Source organism: Pantherophis guttatus, chromosome 9, assembly GCF_059756535.1.
Source record: "Pantherophis guttatus breed Tessera chromosome 9, ASM5975653v1, whole genome shotgun sequence".
In the NCBI taxonomy this organism is placed as follows: domain Eukaryota; kingdom Metazoa; phylum Chordata; class Lepidosauria; order Squamata; family Colubridae; genus Pantherophis; species Pantherophis guttatus.
In genome coordinates this window covers 4,341,434-4,356,587 of record NC_142071.1, presented here as the reverse complement: position 1 = coordinate 4,356,587, position 15,154 = coordinate 4,341,434, and the positions used below count along the sequence as shown (strand labels likewise).

At 41.2% G+C, this 15,154-nt stretch overlaps 1 protein-coding gene across 4 annotated transcripts in view; it reads left to right on the top strand.

Annotated features, from left to right (window-relative positions):
- The window catches only part of ZMAT4 (zinc finger matrin-type 4), a 163,946-nt gene that overhangs the window by 48,273 nt on the left and 100,519 nt on the right, over positions 1–15,154 (top strand). For all 4 annotated transcript variants that reach the window (XM_087875870.1, XM_087875872.1, XM_087875869.1 and 1 more), the window contains exon 2: positions 2,946–3,047. In XM_087875870.1, coding sequence (XP_087731996.1) covers positions 2,946–3,047 — 102 coding nt within the window. The remainder of the gene's footprint in view (positions 1–2,945; positions 3,048–15,154) is intronic.

The window sequence follows — 15,154 nt, the reverse complement described above, 5'->3', positions numbered from 1 at the left end:
TACCGGTTCTCCAGAACTGGTCAGAACCTGCTGAAACCCTCCTCTGGTGGTATTCACTGACTTTCGCTACTGGTTGCAAATGTGAGCACGTGCGCAGAGCGTCAAACAAGGGACGTAATGTCGTCAGGGCAGATGGGAGGAACCTCCAGCAGCTGCCGCTACCAATTCGCCCGAACCGGATAGAAACGGCTGAATACATCCACCGCCCTGGCTCCTTTTCTCAACCTCCCAACGAGCCCATCTTAAAACAAATATATTAAAATCTCCCAAATGAAAATGCATTATTTATTGGGACATGTATTTTCTTGGCAGAATTCTGGGAACAAAGCAGTTGATGGTTCTTTGAAGAACTGTGCTGGGATTCTTCCTGACAGAACAGCAGTCTTCCAAAAGTTTCAGAGTTAGTTGATAGTTCAGTGGGAAGTCGTGCCCTTCCTTAGGGATATGCAAGAGGAATAGAACAGAGAATACAGAACGCAGAGAGGAGAATACGGAGAGGCCTTCTTTTCGGAGGCAGGATGGAAAATTTGGAAAATTCCTTTAGCAAGGAAACTACAAACCAAAACCTTATAAACACCTTAGCCTATTTTAACCAAGTACAAAGATCCATCATTATTTAAGCAAAGGAAAAGAAAATTGAAATGATATAGGATTATGATTTACTAAAAAAAGACTCATTTAAATTGGCCTTTATATAAATGGTATTGTTAAATAGACAGAATTTAGGGAAGTAATTGTGAATTGTATTATGTTGTGTTATTTGAATTAAGAACTTTGATTAAATGTTAAATTGGTATGTTTTCAGGATTAGAGATAAGACTTAAATTTGATGAAGTAATAATTAAATAAAGACTTAATGAATATTGTATGGAGTAATAATAAAATGTAAGGAAGTTCTAGAAATGGAAATAAGATTTAGAAATATAAATATGTTTGAATTGTATTTTTAATAGTGAGTATTTGGGGTAAGAATTGTGTAATGTATTATGAGGTATTAATTGAATTAAGATTTAAGGTGGATTAATAGAAGGGTAATTGCTTTGATTAAGTTAATATGAGCTAGCTTTCTATAAGATGGTAACAGTTGAGACATGTGATAAGTGTTATGGCAAAAATAGAATATATGAAATTTTGTTAAAGATGAACAAAAAGTTGAACAAATTTATGACCGGATCAATGCTCTGTTCCGAAAAGATGTATTGTATGTTTTTTAAATTTTTTTTAAAAAATCCAAAAAAAAAAAAAAAAGATCCATCTCAAAAGGCTAAACTAACAACCAGCACATAATAATGCTTGAAGTTACAACTGAATAAACCTATTTTAAAAGAAACGAACACGGAAGATAATTTGGAGGCAGGCAATGGGCAATCTGTTTCATTTCATTTCAGATTTTTTTTAAAAAAAAGTGAAACGATAACTCTTCATTTAAAAATGATTTTTACCCTGTTTCCCTCAAAATAAGACATCCTCTGATAATAAACCCAATCAGGCTTTTGAGCGCATGGCAATAAGACCAAGTGCTTATTTCAGGGTTCAAAAAAAAATAAATAAAAAAATAAGACAGGGTCTTATTTTCGGGGAAACACGGTACTTTTCTACTGGTAGTGTGCTTATCCAGTTTTGGGGAAAGCGAGAAGACATTTTGAGACTTTAAAGGCAAAAGACACCCCCATATCCTCCAAATATAAAAAATCACAGAATAAAATTTCAACACTGCCTTTAAATAGTTGTACATTAGATCTTGCTCAAGGTCCATTCATTGCCTGCTTCTGACTTCTCTGAGATGTCAACAGCCAACATGAACTTCTTCTTCTTCTTTTTTTTATTAAACAAAACTTTATTCATTCTTAAAAACATTTAAGACATACAAGTTTCTCTTAGTCAAGAAACAAATTTACATATACAGTACACAACCTCACCTACTAACTAATTTCTATTATTATATATACATATATACAAACATACAGTGACATATTTCATTTTCTATCCATCTGACAGTGCAGTTTTTAATTATATTAATTTCTTCTAAATTTCATCTCTACCCATTTCCCCTCCTCTGATTTCTTCTAAGGCCAACTCAACTCAAGATCCCCATCCAGATGGATTTGGGAAAGTTAAAACACAACCCCGCTCCAGTGGTGGGTTTCTACTGGTTCAGCCCGGTTCGGGCAAACCGGTAGCAACGATGGTGAGCTGAGAGCAAACTGGTTTTCTCTGATGGCCCTCTTGCCTGCCCCTGCGTTATACATACCTTATATTTGGTTATTTTTAGCCCAGCTGAAAGGCGTGGCAGAGCAGATTGCCATGTCTCAGTTGTTCCGTAATACAGTGTGCTTGCGCGAAGCGCAAATTTGGCATGCACAAGTACGTGCATGATGCAAACCGGTAGTAACACCGGTTGAAACCCACCATTGCCCCCTCCACCCCAACCTCAGGGCAAAGTAGCATCTGAGAAAGGAAGATTTGACGGCATAAAAAAATTACATGGACTCTCCCGCTGGTTACATTTGATTGGCAAGATGTATTTTTTTTCCCCCTGTCTTGAAATGCGTGTGGGTTGACACGAAACTTAACATTCAACTTCAAACGCATTGTCGCTTTTGCTGCGCTGAATACTTTTGCGCTTATAACTTGTCCTTTTCTGTAAGTTCTCCCGAGATTGACAAGACTTCTAAAAGCTCCCTGACAGCTGAGGCTTCAGGGAGTTTGACAGTCTACATAATTAAGAGGCATTTCTTCTTCCTTGTATAGTCTGATTCAGTTAGAATGCCCATTTTGACGCGCTCTAATTGTGACATACACACCCCGGAAAAAAAATTTTTTTGGGGTCAGAGCTTTTCATGGGTTGATGTAAACCATAGTTAATATCTGCCGCCCTTACATGCCAAGGAGGTGATCGTAACAATCCCAATCATTTTTATTTCATTGTTATTTATTTTAAACAGATGAAGTCATCGGAGATCGATCAAGAATTATTCACAGAAAGTTACTGCCGGGTATGCAGTGCTCAGCTAATATCGGAATCACAACGTGTGGCTCATTACGAGGTAAGAGGTGTGATGCTGGAGGACGTGGGAAAACCTGATGTCTGCTTTGTTGGTTTGTTGCAAATTGGTAATCTAACAGTGGGTTTGAAGGAAATATACAAAGCAGGAGAGTCCTCATTTTATGGCAGAACATAGAAGTGTTGTGGTCCGCCAGCAGCCTGAGGAGCTGGCAGTGGAGTTGCACAGTGATGAGGCTGAGGAAGAACAGGGGCCAGTCCTGGAGGCTGCGGAAGGCCCAGGTGAGGGCTCTGCGTCGGAGGCAGAGATGGGGCCAGGGCCATCGGGGAGTGATGTGCGGACTCCGGAGCCTCCAGAGGCTGACAGTAGACAGGCAAAGAAACAGGAGGAGCCTGTTCCTAGTGCACATATGAGAAGAGCTGCCAGAAGGCAAGAGCAGCTACAGCAAAGAGAACAACTCGGGAGTAGGGCCAAGAGATGATTGGTCCCTCCCATAAGGCTTAAAAGACCAGCAATAGCTCTTGGCCTCTTTATCGGAAAACAACGTTGATAGACTTGTTCTTGTCTTGCTGCACTTCGACGTCTTCTGCTTCTGAACTTTTGCCAAGAGAAGCCTTTGGCAGTTTGCCTAATTATACCAAGGTTGGTGATTAGACTGAAGAATTTGTGTTAAGAAGAATTTGTTTTGATTTAGTTTGGACTACGCTGAGAGTCAGTTAATTCTCAGCTGTTCTAATAAAATCTGCTTCAGTGATAATGGGGTGATGTTATGTATATTGTGTTAAGTCAATAGTGGCCAAATAGTCTTAAAGACCTGGCATGTTTAATCTTGAAAAAAAAAAAGGAGACTGAAAGTGGAACTGATGACACCTAAAAAATGGCCATACAAAATAAGGTCCAGTTCTTTTGTGTGTCATTATACACAAACACAAGTCTGGGATGCTTTAGTTTAGATTCCTGTACTAAGGTGTTGTGACTTAGGCCCAAGTAGTTATTACCGGACACAATCAGTCCTAAACAAACGTATTTTATTAGAACAGCTGAGAATTACTTCATTCTCAGCTTAGTTCAAATTAAGTCCAAAACAAAAGTCCTTCGGCCTTTTCACCAACCTTTGTCTTCTTTGGCATCCTGCCAAAGGCTTTTTTTGGCAAAGCCCCACGAAGTTCAGAAACAAGAGACGCCGACAAGAAACAAATGTAGCAACGTTGCTTTCCTACAAAGAGCCCAAGAGCCGTTGCTGCTCTTTTAAGCCTTCTGAGAGAGGCCAATCAGCTCCTGGCCTTACTCCCGAGTCGTCTCTTTTGCTTTAGCTGCTCTTGCCTTCTGGCAGCTCTGTGCATGCATGCACTAGGAACAGGGTCCTCCTGTTCCTCTGCCTCTCTGATGTCCGACTCTGGAGGGTCCAGAATCTGCACATAATTCCCAGATGGCCCTGGCCCCATCTCTGCCTCCAATGCAGATCCCTCATCTTGTCCTTCCGCAGACTCCAGGACTGGCCCATTGTCCTCCCCAGCCTCCTCACTATCCGACTCGGCAGCCAGCTCTGCAGGCTGCTGGCGGACCACAACATAAGGAGGACATGAGAGTCTGAATAGCCCTTCAAAGTCCGTGTTTCATTTTCTGAAATATTTAACTTATGATATCAAATCAAATCTTTATGGTGGTCACAGACCAGCATAAACTTAACATACTGATTTTTATGAAGCCACTATCAAATATTTCAAACTTGCAAAAATGGCCTGACGTTTTTATCTCCATCATCCACTCTGGTGATATTATTTTTTTTTTTGTTTTCATCATCGTGTCTTCTGCAAAGGATGAGAATAATAAGGAGGAGGTGTTGATGTGTCCATTGGAAAAATATTCACCTATCCCAGCTGAGAAGAGGTCTGACAAATGGAGTTTGGCTAAAGCTGTATAATTAATGCTGATCAGTTACCCAGGAAAGGGAAGGGAAATGAAGGAAGAAGAGTCTTTCTGCAAACCGATCTCTGAGAATTTCAATACGCATTGATATAATTCATCATCTGATAAATTAATGTAGCGTTTTATCATCTCGGCCAGATTTTAACACATTCTCTGCTGGTTTTCTTCCTCATGTTATGAATTCGCGTCTTAAGGGGATGGACTTCAAAAATTTTAGCAAGGGGTTCCCTGCCCAGTTGCTGGGTGGGCGTGGCCATGGTGGGCGTGGCCAAGTTGGCCTCCTGAACCACGGTGGAAGGGGGGGCTTTTTGCCCTCCCCTTGAGCTGAACTCCTTCCCGAACTTCCGATAGGCCCGTTTTTTGCCCTCCCCGGGCCTCTGCATGCACCTGCACTTACCTGCATCCAAAACCGGCTGTGTGGGGACTCCTGGGAGGGGCAGGGCAGGGTGGGAGGGGCCAGCCAGTAGTGGGATTTGGGGGTTCTCTGAACCACACAGAAGCTTAGCTAGAGGTTCTCCCGAACCACTGTGAACCCCCAGCAATGCACCCCGGCGTCTTAGCTCAAAAGTGTAGATTAAGCAGGCATCTTTGGAGAGCAAACACATTTGAGAAGAGACACGATGAAAAGAACATATGCTTAAGATTAAACGTACTTTCTCAAGAAGCTTTCTTTAATCTGCTGCCTAATGCAGAATGGGTCATCATATATTTATACGAGGATCTGAGTAAAAAGTGATACAGCCCCCATAACAAAGACTTTTCTGTCCGTCTGTGAGAAAAACATTATTTTTTCTGCTTTACAGAAAGATTATTTGCATGAATGCAGTAGATTCCATTACTTACTTCACTTATTATTATTTATTATTAGATAGCTGGTGTAGGAAGTTAGCATCCACCCCTCTCCTAGCGGAATGAAATATTCTAGGAAATATTAAAAAGGCAGACTACTATGTTTCCCTGGATGAGAAATGGAGAAACATGTTTTTTTTTAGAGGAAGGAAGCAGACTCAATAGCCCCCCACCCTCCTCAATAGTCCACAGCAGATGTCAGCACTTAAGAGATAAAGAGATAGCTAGGTCTACTCATAAGCAAATGCCCTCACCCAAGATCCAACAAAGATAGAATATAATAAAATAGAATTTTTATTGGCCAAGTGTGATTGGACACACAAGGAATTTGTCTTGGTGCATACAGTCTCGGTATACATAAAAGAAAAGATACATTCGTCAAGAATCATAAGGTACAACACTTAATGATAGTCATAGGGTACAAATAAGCAATCAGGAAACAATATCAATATAAATTGTAAGGATACAAGCAACAAAATTACAGTCATGCAGTCATAAGCGGAAGGAGATGGGTGGTGGGAACGATGAGAAGATTAACAGTAGTGCAGACTTAGTAAACAGTTTGACTGTGTTGAGGGAATTATTTGTTTAGCAGAGTGATGGCATTTGGGAAAAAAACTGTCCTTGTGTCTAGTTGTTCTGGTGTGCGGTGCTCTATAACGTCGTTTTGAGGGTAGGGTAGATAGGATTAGCCCTCTACCCATCTAGCAACAGAACTCACCACATGGCACCTGGGGAGATTGCATCACCCAGCAAGGCTCAACCAAGCCTGGGACTCAAAAGACAATCTATAAAGTTACCCCTGCATAGCCCAGTGGGAATCTCACAACCAATCAGATGACAAGCTCAAATTCAAAGCCCAACAGAGGGTATAAATCTCTCTCTCTCTCTCTCTCTCTCTCTCTCTCTTTTCTCTCTTTCATCTCTCTCTCTCCCTCTCTCCTCTCTCTCTCTCTCCTCTTTCTCTCCTCTCTCTCTTCTCTCTTTCATCTCCCTCTCTCCCTCTCTCATCTCTCTCTCTCTCTCTCTCTCTCCTCTTTCTCTCTCTCTCTCTCTCTCTCCTCTTGGGCGGCATAGAAATGCGATAAATTAAACTAAATTAAATATCTCTCCTCTCTCTCTCTCCTCTCTCTCTTCTCTCTTTCATCTCTCTCTCTCCCTCTCTCATCTCTCTCTCTCTCTCTCTCTCTCCTCTTTCTCTCTCTCTCTCTCTCTCTCTCTCCTCTTGGGCGGCATAAAAATGCGATAAATTAAATTAAATATCTCTCCTCTCTCTCTCTCTCCTCTCTCTCTCTCCTCTCTCTCTTCTCTCTTTCATCTCTCTCTCTCCCTCCCTCCTCTCTCTCTCTCTCTCTCTCTCTCTCTCTCTCTCTCCCATGTGCCTTTTTGCCCAGGACCTCGAAACCATGTGGTCCTGTCCACCATTAAACCATCTTTTCAAGCAGTCTCCATGTATCCAGTGTCTTTCTCCTCACTTGGAACTGAACCCAGATGCACATTTCTTCCAGCACTAATGCATGGTGTAGCGGTGAAGGCCCAGGAGTGATGCAACTTCTTATTGCATTTTTGCCCTGTCCACTGCAGGTCTCGCACCTCCCTGGTTCCCTTGAGTGCAGCTCTTGATCATGGCCATGTTCCCCACCCCTGCAGCGAAGGAGAATCTTCATTTTTCACCTCTCAAGAAAAAAAAAAAAAAAGAAATCAGAAACGCTCCTCATTCTCAAACGTGGAAAGCATAGAAAGGAGATAGAAAGAGCCTGGCACAGCCACTTGACTTGGTAGGAGCTGAGCCGATCAAATGCAAATCGAATGAACAAAACAGAAAAACAAACGGATAATTTTTTTATAGTATAATTTTATTGCCAAGCATGTTCTCTAACTGCATTACACGCTACCGTCTTGAATTGCTGTAATAAGATTGCATACTGCGCTTACAGTTTTTTCCTCCCCACGCTGCTTGTTTCCCAATTCCTGCCCCGGAAAAAACAAAACAAAACACTTATGATAAAAAAATCGTTTTATAATAATTTGTTGATTCCTTTCGAATGAAGAACTTAACCGTACCGGAGCTGGAATTCCTCTAGAAATGTTAATAATTTCATCCACTGCTTTTCTTGATCCAAGCAGTCTTCTGCATCAGAATATATCCGTTTTATATGCGACCGTTTTCTTTTTTAAAAAAACAAAAACAAACCCACACTAATTGCTTCGTTGCTATTTTTCTATGCCAGTTTCCTCATCGCTCAGCTTCCTTGCGTTTTTTGGGAGGCTGTAATGGTTACAATTTGGGCGGGGGGTGGGCAGGGAGTGGAAACAGAAATGAAGATTTGCTCCATTTTTTTTTTTAATTTGATTTATATGCCGCCCTTCTCCGGAGACTCAGGGCGGCTTACAATGCGCTAAGCAATAGCCTTCATCCTTTTGTATATTTATACAAAGTCAGCTTATTGCCCCCCACAAACTGGGTCCTCAATTTACCTACCTTAGAAAGGATGGAAGGCTGAGTCAACCTTGAGCCTGGTGAGATTCGAACTTACAGTAATTGCAGACAGCTGGTGTTAATCACAATGCTATTAGTCTGCTGAGCCACCAGGCCCATTTATTAATGATGGAGGCAAGGATCGCTCCGGTTCAACTCGATTTCACTTTCATCTCATGGCATCAAGGGTTTTGAGCCACTTCTCAGAGGAGCAACTTGGGTGGGTGGGTAAGGAGTTGGGTTAAATTCAGTTAAACAGATTAACAGAGTTGGAAGGGACCTTGTGGGCCATCTAGTTCAACCCCCCAAAGCAGGAGACCCTACACCATTTCTGACCGATGGCAGTCCAGTCTCTTCTTGAAAGCTTCCAATGATGAAGCTCCCACAACTTCTGAAGGCAACTTCCGCTCCATGGGTTGATTGTTCTCCCTGTCAGAAAATCTCTCCTTATTTCCAGGTTGAATCTCTCCTTGGTCAGTTTCCATCCATTATTCCTTGTCTGACCTTCAGGTGCCTTGGAAAATAGCTTGACCCCCTTCCTCCTCTCTGTGGCAGCCCCTCTAATATTGGAAGACTTCTATCCTGTCTCCCCTGGTCCTTCTCTTCACTAGACTAGCCATGCCCAGTTCCTGCAACCGTTCATCGTATGTTTTATCCTCCAATCCCCTAATCATCTTGGCTGCTCTTCTCTTCATTCTTTCTAGAGTCTCAACATCTTTTTTTATACTGTGGTGGATCAAAACTGGACACAGTATTCTAGGTGTGCCCTTACTAAGGCTTGGTTGCAGTTATAGTTGCAGAGGGTTAGGTCATAGTAACAACTATGCAGAGCAGATTTAAAACAGGAAAGATGGCCAATTCACTGTTGCAATGTCCTGTTGCACATGGACAACAGGGATATATAAAGGTAGTCCTTGACTTACCGTCATCATTGAGCCCCAAATTTCTGTTGCTAAGTGAGACCTTTGTTAAATGAGTTTTGCCCCATTTTACAATTCTTTCTTGCACGAAAGAATCGTATTCACTTCACAAATGAATTCACTTCATTTGTTAATGAATTCACAAATGAATTCACTTCATTTGTTAAGTGAATCGCTGTAGCTGTTAAGTTATTAATAGTAATAGCAATAGCACTTAGAGATGTATACCACTTCACAGTGCTTTTACAGCCGTCTCTAAGCGGTTTACAGAGTTAGCATACCGCTCCCCCAACAATCTGGGTCCTCGTTTTCCGACCTCAGAAGGATGGAAGGCTGAGTCAACCTTGAGCCGGTCAGGATCGAACTCCTGGCAATGAAAAGTGAGTTAGCCTGCAATATTGCATTTTAACCATTGCGCCACCATGGGCTGCCTTCCCCATTGTCATTGCTCATCAGAAGGTCGCAAAAGGTGATCACACATGACCCTGGGACACAGCAAAGGTTATATATATATATAACCTTTATATAAATATATATATATATATTTGTCTTCTTAAGTTTTCGTGGGTGTGCATATGCAAAAAATTAAAATCTCGGGTGTTTTCCCGCGTCATTATAAATAAGTTGGTTAAAATATTTAAAATCCTGGTTAAAATCCCAGCTTAAAATTTTAGAAGATTTTAAGAAGGAATTTTAGAAGAAGACGTTTTCTAGATCACTAGAAGATTGCATTATTTTATTGATTTAAGAAAGTCCATTCTATCTAGCTTTGAGTACAGAATAGCACAAGCACTTGGACTTATATACTGCTTCACCGTGATTTACAGCCCCTCTCTAAGTGGTTTACAGAGTCAGCTTCTTGCCCCCAACAATCTGGGTCCTCATTTTTACCCACCTCGGAAGGATGGAAGACTGAGTCAACCTTGAGCCGGTCAAGATCGAACTGCTGGCAGTCGGCAGAGTTAGCCTGCAATACTGCATTCTAAGCAGAGGGAGGGAGGGAAGGAAGGAAGGAAGGTAGGAAGGAAAATAGCAATAGCACTTAAACTTATATACTGCTTCATAGTGCTTTTACAGCCCTCTCTAAGCAGTTTACAGAGTCAATCTATTGCCCCCAACAATCTGGATCCTCATTTGACCCACCTCAGAAGGATGGAAGGCTGAATCAACCTTGAGCCTGGTGAGATTCAAACTGTCGAACTGCAGTCAGCCAAAGTAGTGCAGTCTATCCACTGCACCACCATGGCTCTTTGAATGATTTGAACAACTTATTAAAGATACCTTCAACGATTAGAATTTTCTCCACCAACCCCAAGAAATTCCATTAAATGAAGTAAAATCGCTCCCAGGGAGGGGGATAGGAGGGCAGGTGAATGGATTTGTTAAGAACAGACCCGACTCCTAACTGGATGGAAAGCAACAGAGTGTTCTTTTCAGTCTCAAGCATGTTCTCTTCGAATGTCCGTGTTTGTGCTAATGCCTGCCGAGCGTTTCCAACATTTGCCACCTGTTCTACAGTCTGTGTGTTTAGCTGCCTCTCTTGGCAAAGATCCTCAACCGCAGATGCCTCCTGCATTGGAAGGTTGCTTGTGGTAGAGTTCGTTTTGTTTCTCTCTCTCTCTCCCTCTCTCCTTCTCTCTCTCTCTCTCTCTCTCTCTCTCTCTCTCTCTCTCTCTCTCTCTCTCTCGTTGATTTAAAATCATCCTAAAAGAGGGTGAAAATTTGGGTGCGTCTTATACACCGAACGTAGCCAAAAACGTGAGGCACGGAGGCGGTGATGGTCTGTGGCAATCCCTGCAGCCTGGAACAGCTGATTGGGGGTATTCCAGGAGTCCGATCCACCCGCCAATCAGCTGCTGGTGCTGAATCAGGCTGCATGTGCTGAGGCTGACTTGGCTTTTCGCTATTTGCTGCCAGGACTCTCAGAGTTTGCAGCAGGAATCACATCCAGAAAACACGCACAAGTAACTGATTCAGCAGGATTCAATAACTTCTCTTTATATATAATATAACGCATGAAGTAAATATACAATAACAAAGCAGCTTTTCCAATGTGGTAGTAAATACAAGCAAAACACAAGCAGAGCAGAGGAGTTTCAGTTTCAGTTTTGAGCAGCAGACTGGTTTAGAGCTCAGCATAGACTCAGAGCTGCAGAGCTAAGCCACGCCCAGGCTCCTTGCTGTCTCCTTCCTTGTTGCTCATACAACAAATACTGTTTCAGTTTCCAAACAGCTCTCAACTCTCTCACACACTGACAGGACGCTAGCCAAATGAATACTGATGGATGTTAGTAGGCAGAGGCAGACTTTTTTTTTTCTTATTTTCCTCCCCAAAAGCGTATACTCCGGAGCATCTTATACTCCGAAAAATACGGTATATTAACTAAGGATGGCTTAAGATCAGTAGTAAGGTTTCTGTTAGGAGGCTGGACCATGGCGTTTCCATCAAATAGGTGGTCTTTTTTCATATGGAGCCTATTTGAAATATTGAGAACTTGCCTTGGCTCTTTACGCAAAATAAATAAAGTGCTACTGAGGTACAACTCAAAACAATCGTGCCATTAAACGACCCCTAAGAGGAATTCTAGAAAAATTCTCAAGCATCCTGAAAAATCACATACAAAACCAGAAACCATTTTTATTTTAAATGACAAGGCAGATTTTGACAGCATTACTTAGGATCCTGTGAATAAGAATAGAATAGAATAGAATAGAATAGAATAGAACAGAAAGAACAGAACAGAACAGAACAGTTAGAAGTCCAACCCTCTGCTTAGGCAGGAAACCCTACACCATTTCAGGCAAATGATTATCCAGCATCTTCTTAAAAATCTCCAGTGTTGGAGCATTCACAACTTCTGGTAGCAAGTTGTTCCACTGGTTAATTGTTCTAACGATCAGGAAATGTCTCCTTAGTTCTAAGTTGCTTCTCTCCTTGCTTAGTTTCCACTCATTGCTTCTTGTCCTGCCCTCAGATGCTTTGGAGAATAGCTTGACTCCCTCTTCTTTGTGGCAGCCCCTGAGATACTGGAACACTGCTATCATGTCTCCCCTAAGTCCTTCTTTTCATTAAACTAGACATACCCAGTTCCTGCAACTGTTCTTCATATGCTTTAGCCTCTATATACACCACCTTTTGAAGAAATGGAACTGTTTCTCATACCCGCCCCCCCAAAATCTTACAATAAAATTATCCAGGCTGTATTGCACTCAGATTTAACGTTGAGCCAAATTATTAATATGCACATGTAGTTTTTAAGCTGCTCTTTGAATATTGCTGCAAGAGCTTTAACAATATTTGAAAATATCTGAATAACCATCCTAAAATGCACTATACATAAGCGAAGAGGAATTGCTTTTATTTTGTAAAGAATGTATAAATATTGTATTCTGTAACTGTTTGCAATATTTAGGTGTCATAACATTCCAGGAATTATAAAAGGGCAGATAATTAAAACAAGATGGCTGCCAAATTAAAACAAAGCAAGCATCTCTCTGACTCTTTGATGTTGGTTCCAAGGTTTTAGCTGTTTCGGTGAAAACTGCTACATTGTCATAGGTAATTCCTCTGGGTATTGTATTATCAGCAAAAGGCTAATAACATAAATGATCTTTAAAGTAATTATCTCCTTTTACTTGAGCCCTATTGTTTGTCTGACTTTGAAAGTAATTTTTGTTTTTCTCTTTTTTAAAAAAAGATATTTTCCATTTTTCCAATTTACATAACATTAAGCATTTTTAACAGTACTGTGTCATGTGTCTCTTACAGTTATCTACATTAATTTCTATACATTTTTTTTGTTTCTCTGTTCTAACCACTTATACCACTTATCCCAAACCTCGTAAAATTCTGTTTCTTCCTTGCCTTTTATTTCTAATGTAAGAAATAACATCACATTCTAACATCTCTGCACATTCTAATATCTTATGAATAATCCTCTCGTTGGCTGGTATATTTTCAAGTTTCCAACATTGGGCATAAACAATTTGTGCTCCTGTTACTATATGTAAAATGATATATTGGAGTTGCTTCTTTAGCTTTTGATTAATTATTCCTAATTAAAATAATTCAGGTTTAAATTCAATTTGTTCTCCTGTTATCTCCTGTAACCATCTCCTTATCTGTTCCCAATATTTTTTTGCTTTGGGGCATTGCCACCACATATGATAAAATGTTCCGTCCTTATATTTACACTTTCAGCAGTCCGGTTTCATATTTGCGTACATTTTAGCCAATGTCACCGGTGTTAAATGCCACCTATAAAACATTTTGTACTGATTTTCTTTATATGGGTAAAAACTTAATTTACAGTTTTTGTTCCACAATTTTTCCCATTTCCCATTTTTGTTTTTCTCAACAGAATTTTCTTTAGCAAGATTTGTTGAGGTGAAATAAGTAGCAGTGCCGAAATTCCAGCAAGTGAACCCACATACTGTATACAGGTTTCTCCTATGTTTGTTTGTTTTTTTTTCTCACAGGCTTACAGTGGATCCAAGAGGAGTGGGTGGGTCTGGATTGCTTCTGTAGTCAATTGTTTGACAACAAGTTTTTACACTATTTTCTGTTGATGAAATAGTGTGTTAATAATCAAGATAAAAAGAAATAAAAAAATGCTATTCTGGAGCTAAACAACAGATAGAGGGGAAAGTGTTGTTTATTTTTTAAAATATATTTTTATTGTTTAAACATAAATATATTGAATACAGTGCAATTCTCCTGGCGTTCCACTTGCCATGAAACAAAGGTAAAAACAAACTAACATATATACTATTATAAACAGTGCTAGTGTTGTACAGTTATTTCTGACCATCATATTCTAGAGCAGTGATGGCTAATCTTTTTGCTGTCGCGTGCCAAAAGTAGGGGGGAGTGCAGGGGGGTCATGCACGCATGTGCCACACCCATAATTCAGTGCGCCCCCTGCGCATGTGGGCATGACCCCCCCGCACTCCCCCTGCTTTTGTCACGCAATGGCCCAGTAGGCTGGTTTTTCACCCTCCCCAGGCTCCAGAGGCTTTCTTGGAGCCTGGGGAGGGCAATAACAGCCTTCTCCACCCTCTAGGAGCCAGAAATGGCATGTTTCCCAACTTCCGGTGGGACCAGAAGGCCTGTTTTTCTCCCTCCCCAGGCTCCAGAGCCTTTCTAGGCGCCTGGGGAGGGTGAAAACAGCCTTCCGCACCTCCCCTGGAGGCCCTCCAGAGGCCGGAAACAGCCTGTTTCCTGACTTCCAGTGGGCCCAGAAGGCCCAAAAATCAGCTGGCCGGGGCACACATGCGCGCTGGAGCTGAGCTAGGGCAACGCTTGCATGCCCACAGATATGGCTCTGCGTGCCATAGGTTCACCATCACAGTTCTAGAGTATCAAATTTATCTTTCATTCTAATACCTACATTCTAATACATATATAGTATCTCTTTCCATTTGCACCTAACCTGATTCTCTTGCATTCTAACTTCCAACCATTGATCGAATCTATTCCATATAGCATAGTATTCTGTATCCCCTTTATCTTTTATTTTTAACGTTAGTCTGTCCATTTCCGCACAGACCAGTATCTTCCTTATTGTCTCTTCTTCTGTAGGCGTGTTTTCACTCTTCCGCGGCTGTGCAGTGTGTTGTTTATTTTTTTAAGGCTCTCCTACTCGGTAGCGGCCCATGCTTAAGAGTTAACGGGTGAAGGTTTGTCATTGTGATGGGAAGTGTTGAACTATTTTTGACAAGCTGAAAGTTATCACACGAGAATCTGACAGGTGTAACTGCTGTCTGTTATGCTGTTTTATTTGTGAGGGAGCTTTGAAATGTTGCTGCTCAGGATAGTTCATCATTTTGGTGTTATCCATGTCTATGGGGATGGAGTTACTATTATTCTTACTTTCAATGTCTATGCAAGCATTGTCCAAATGTTTCTGTACTCCTCTTAATGGCCATAACACGGTTGCAGGAACTGGGTATGCCTGATCTAATAAAGAGAA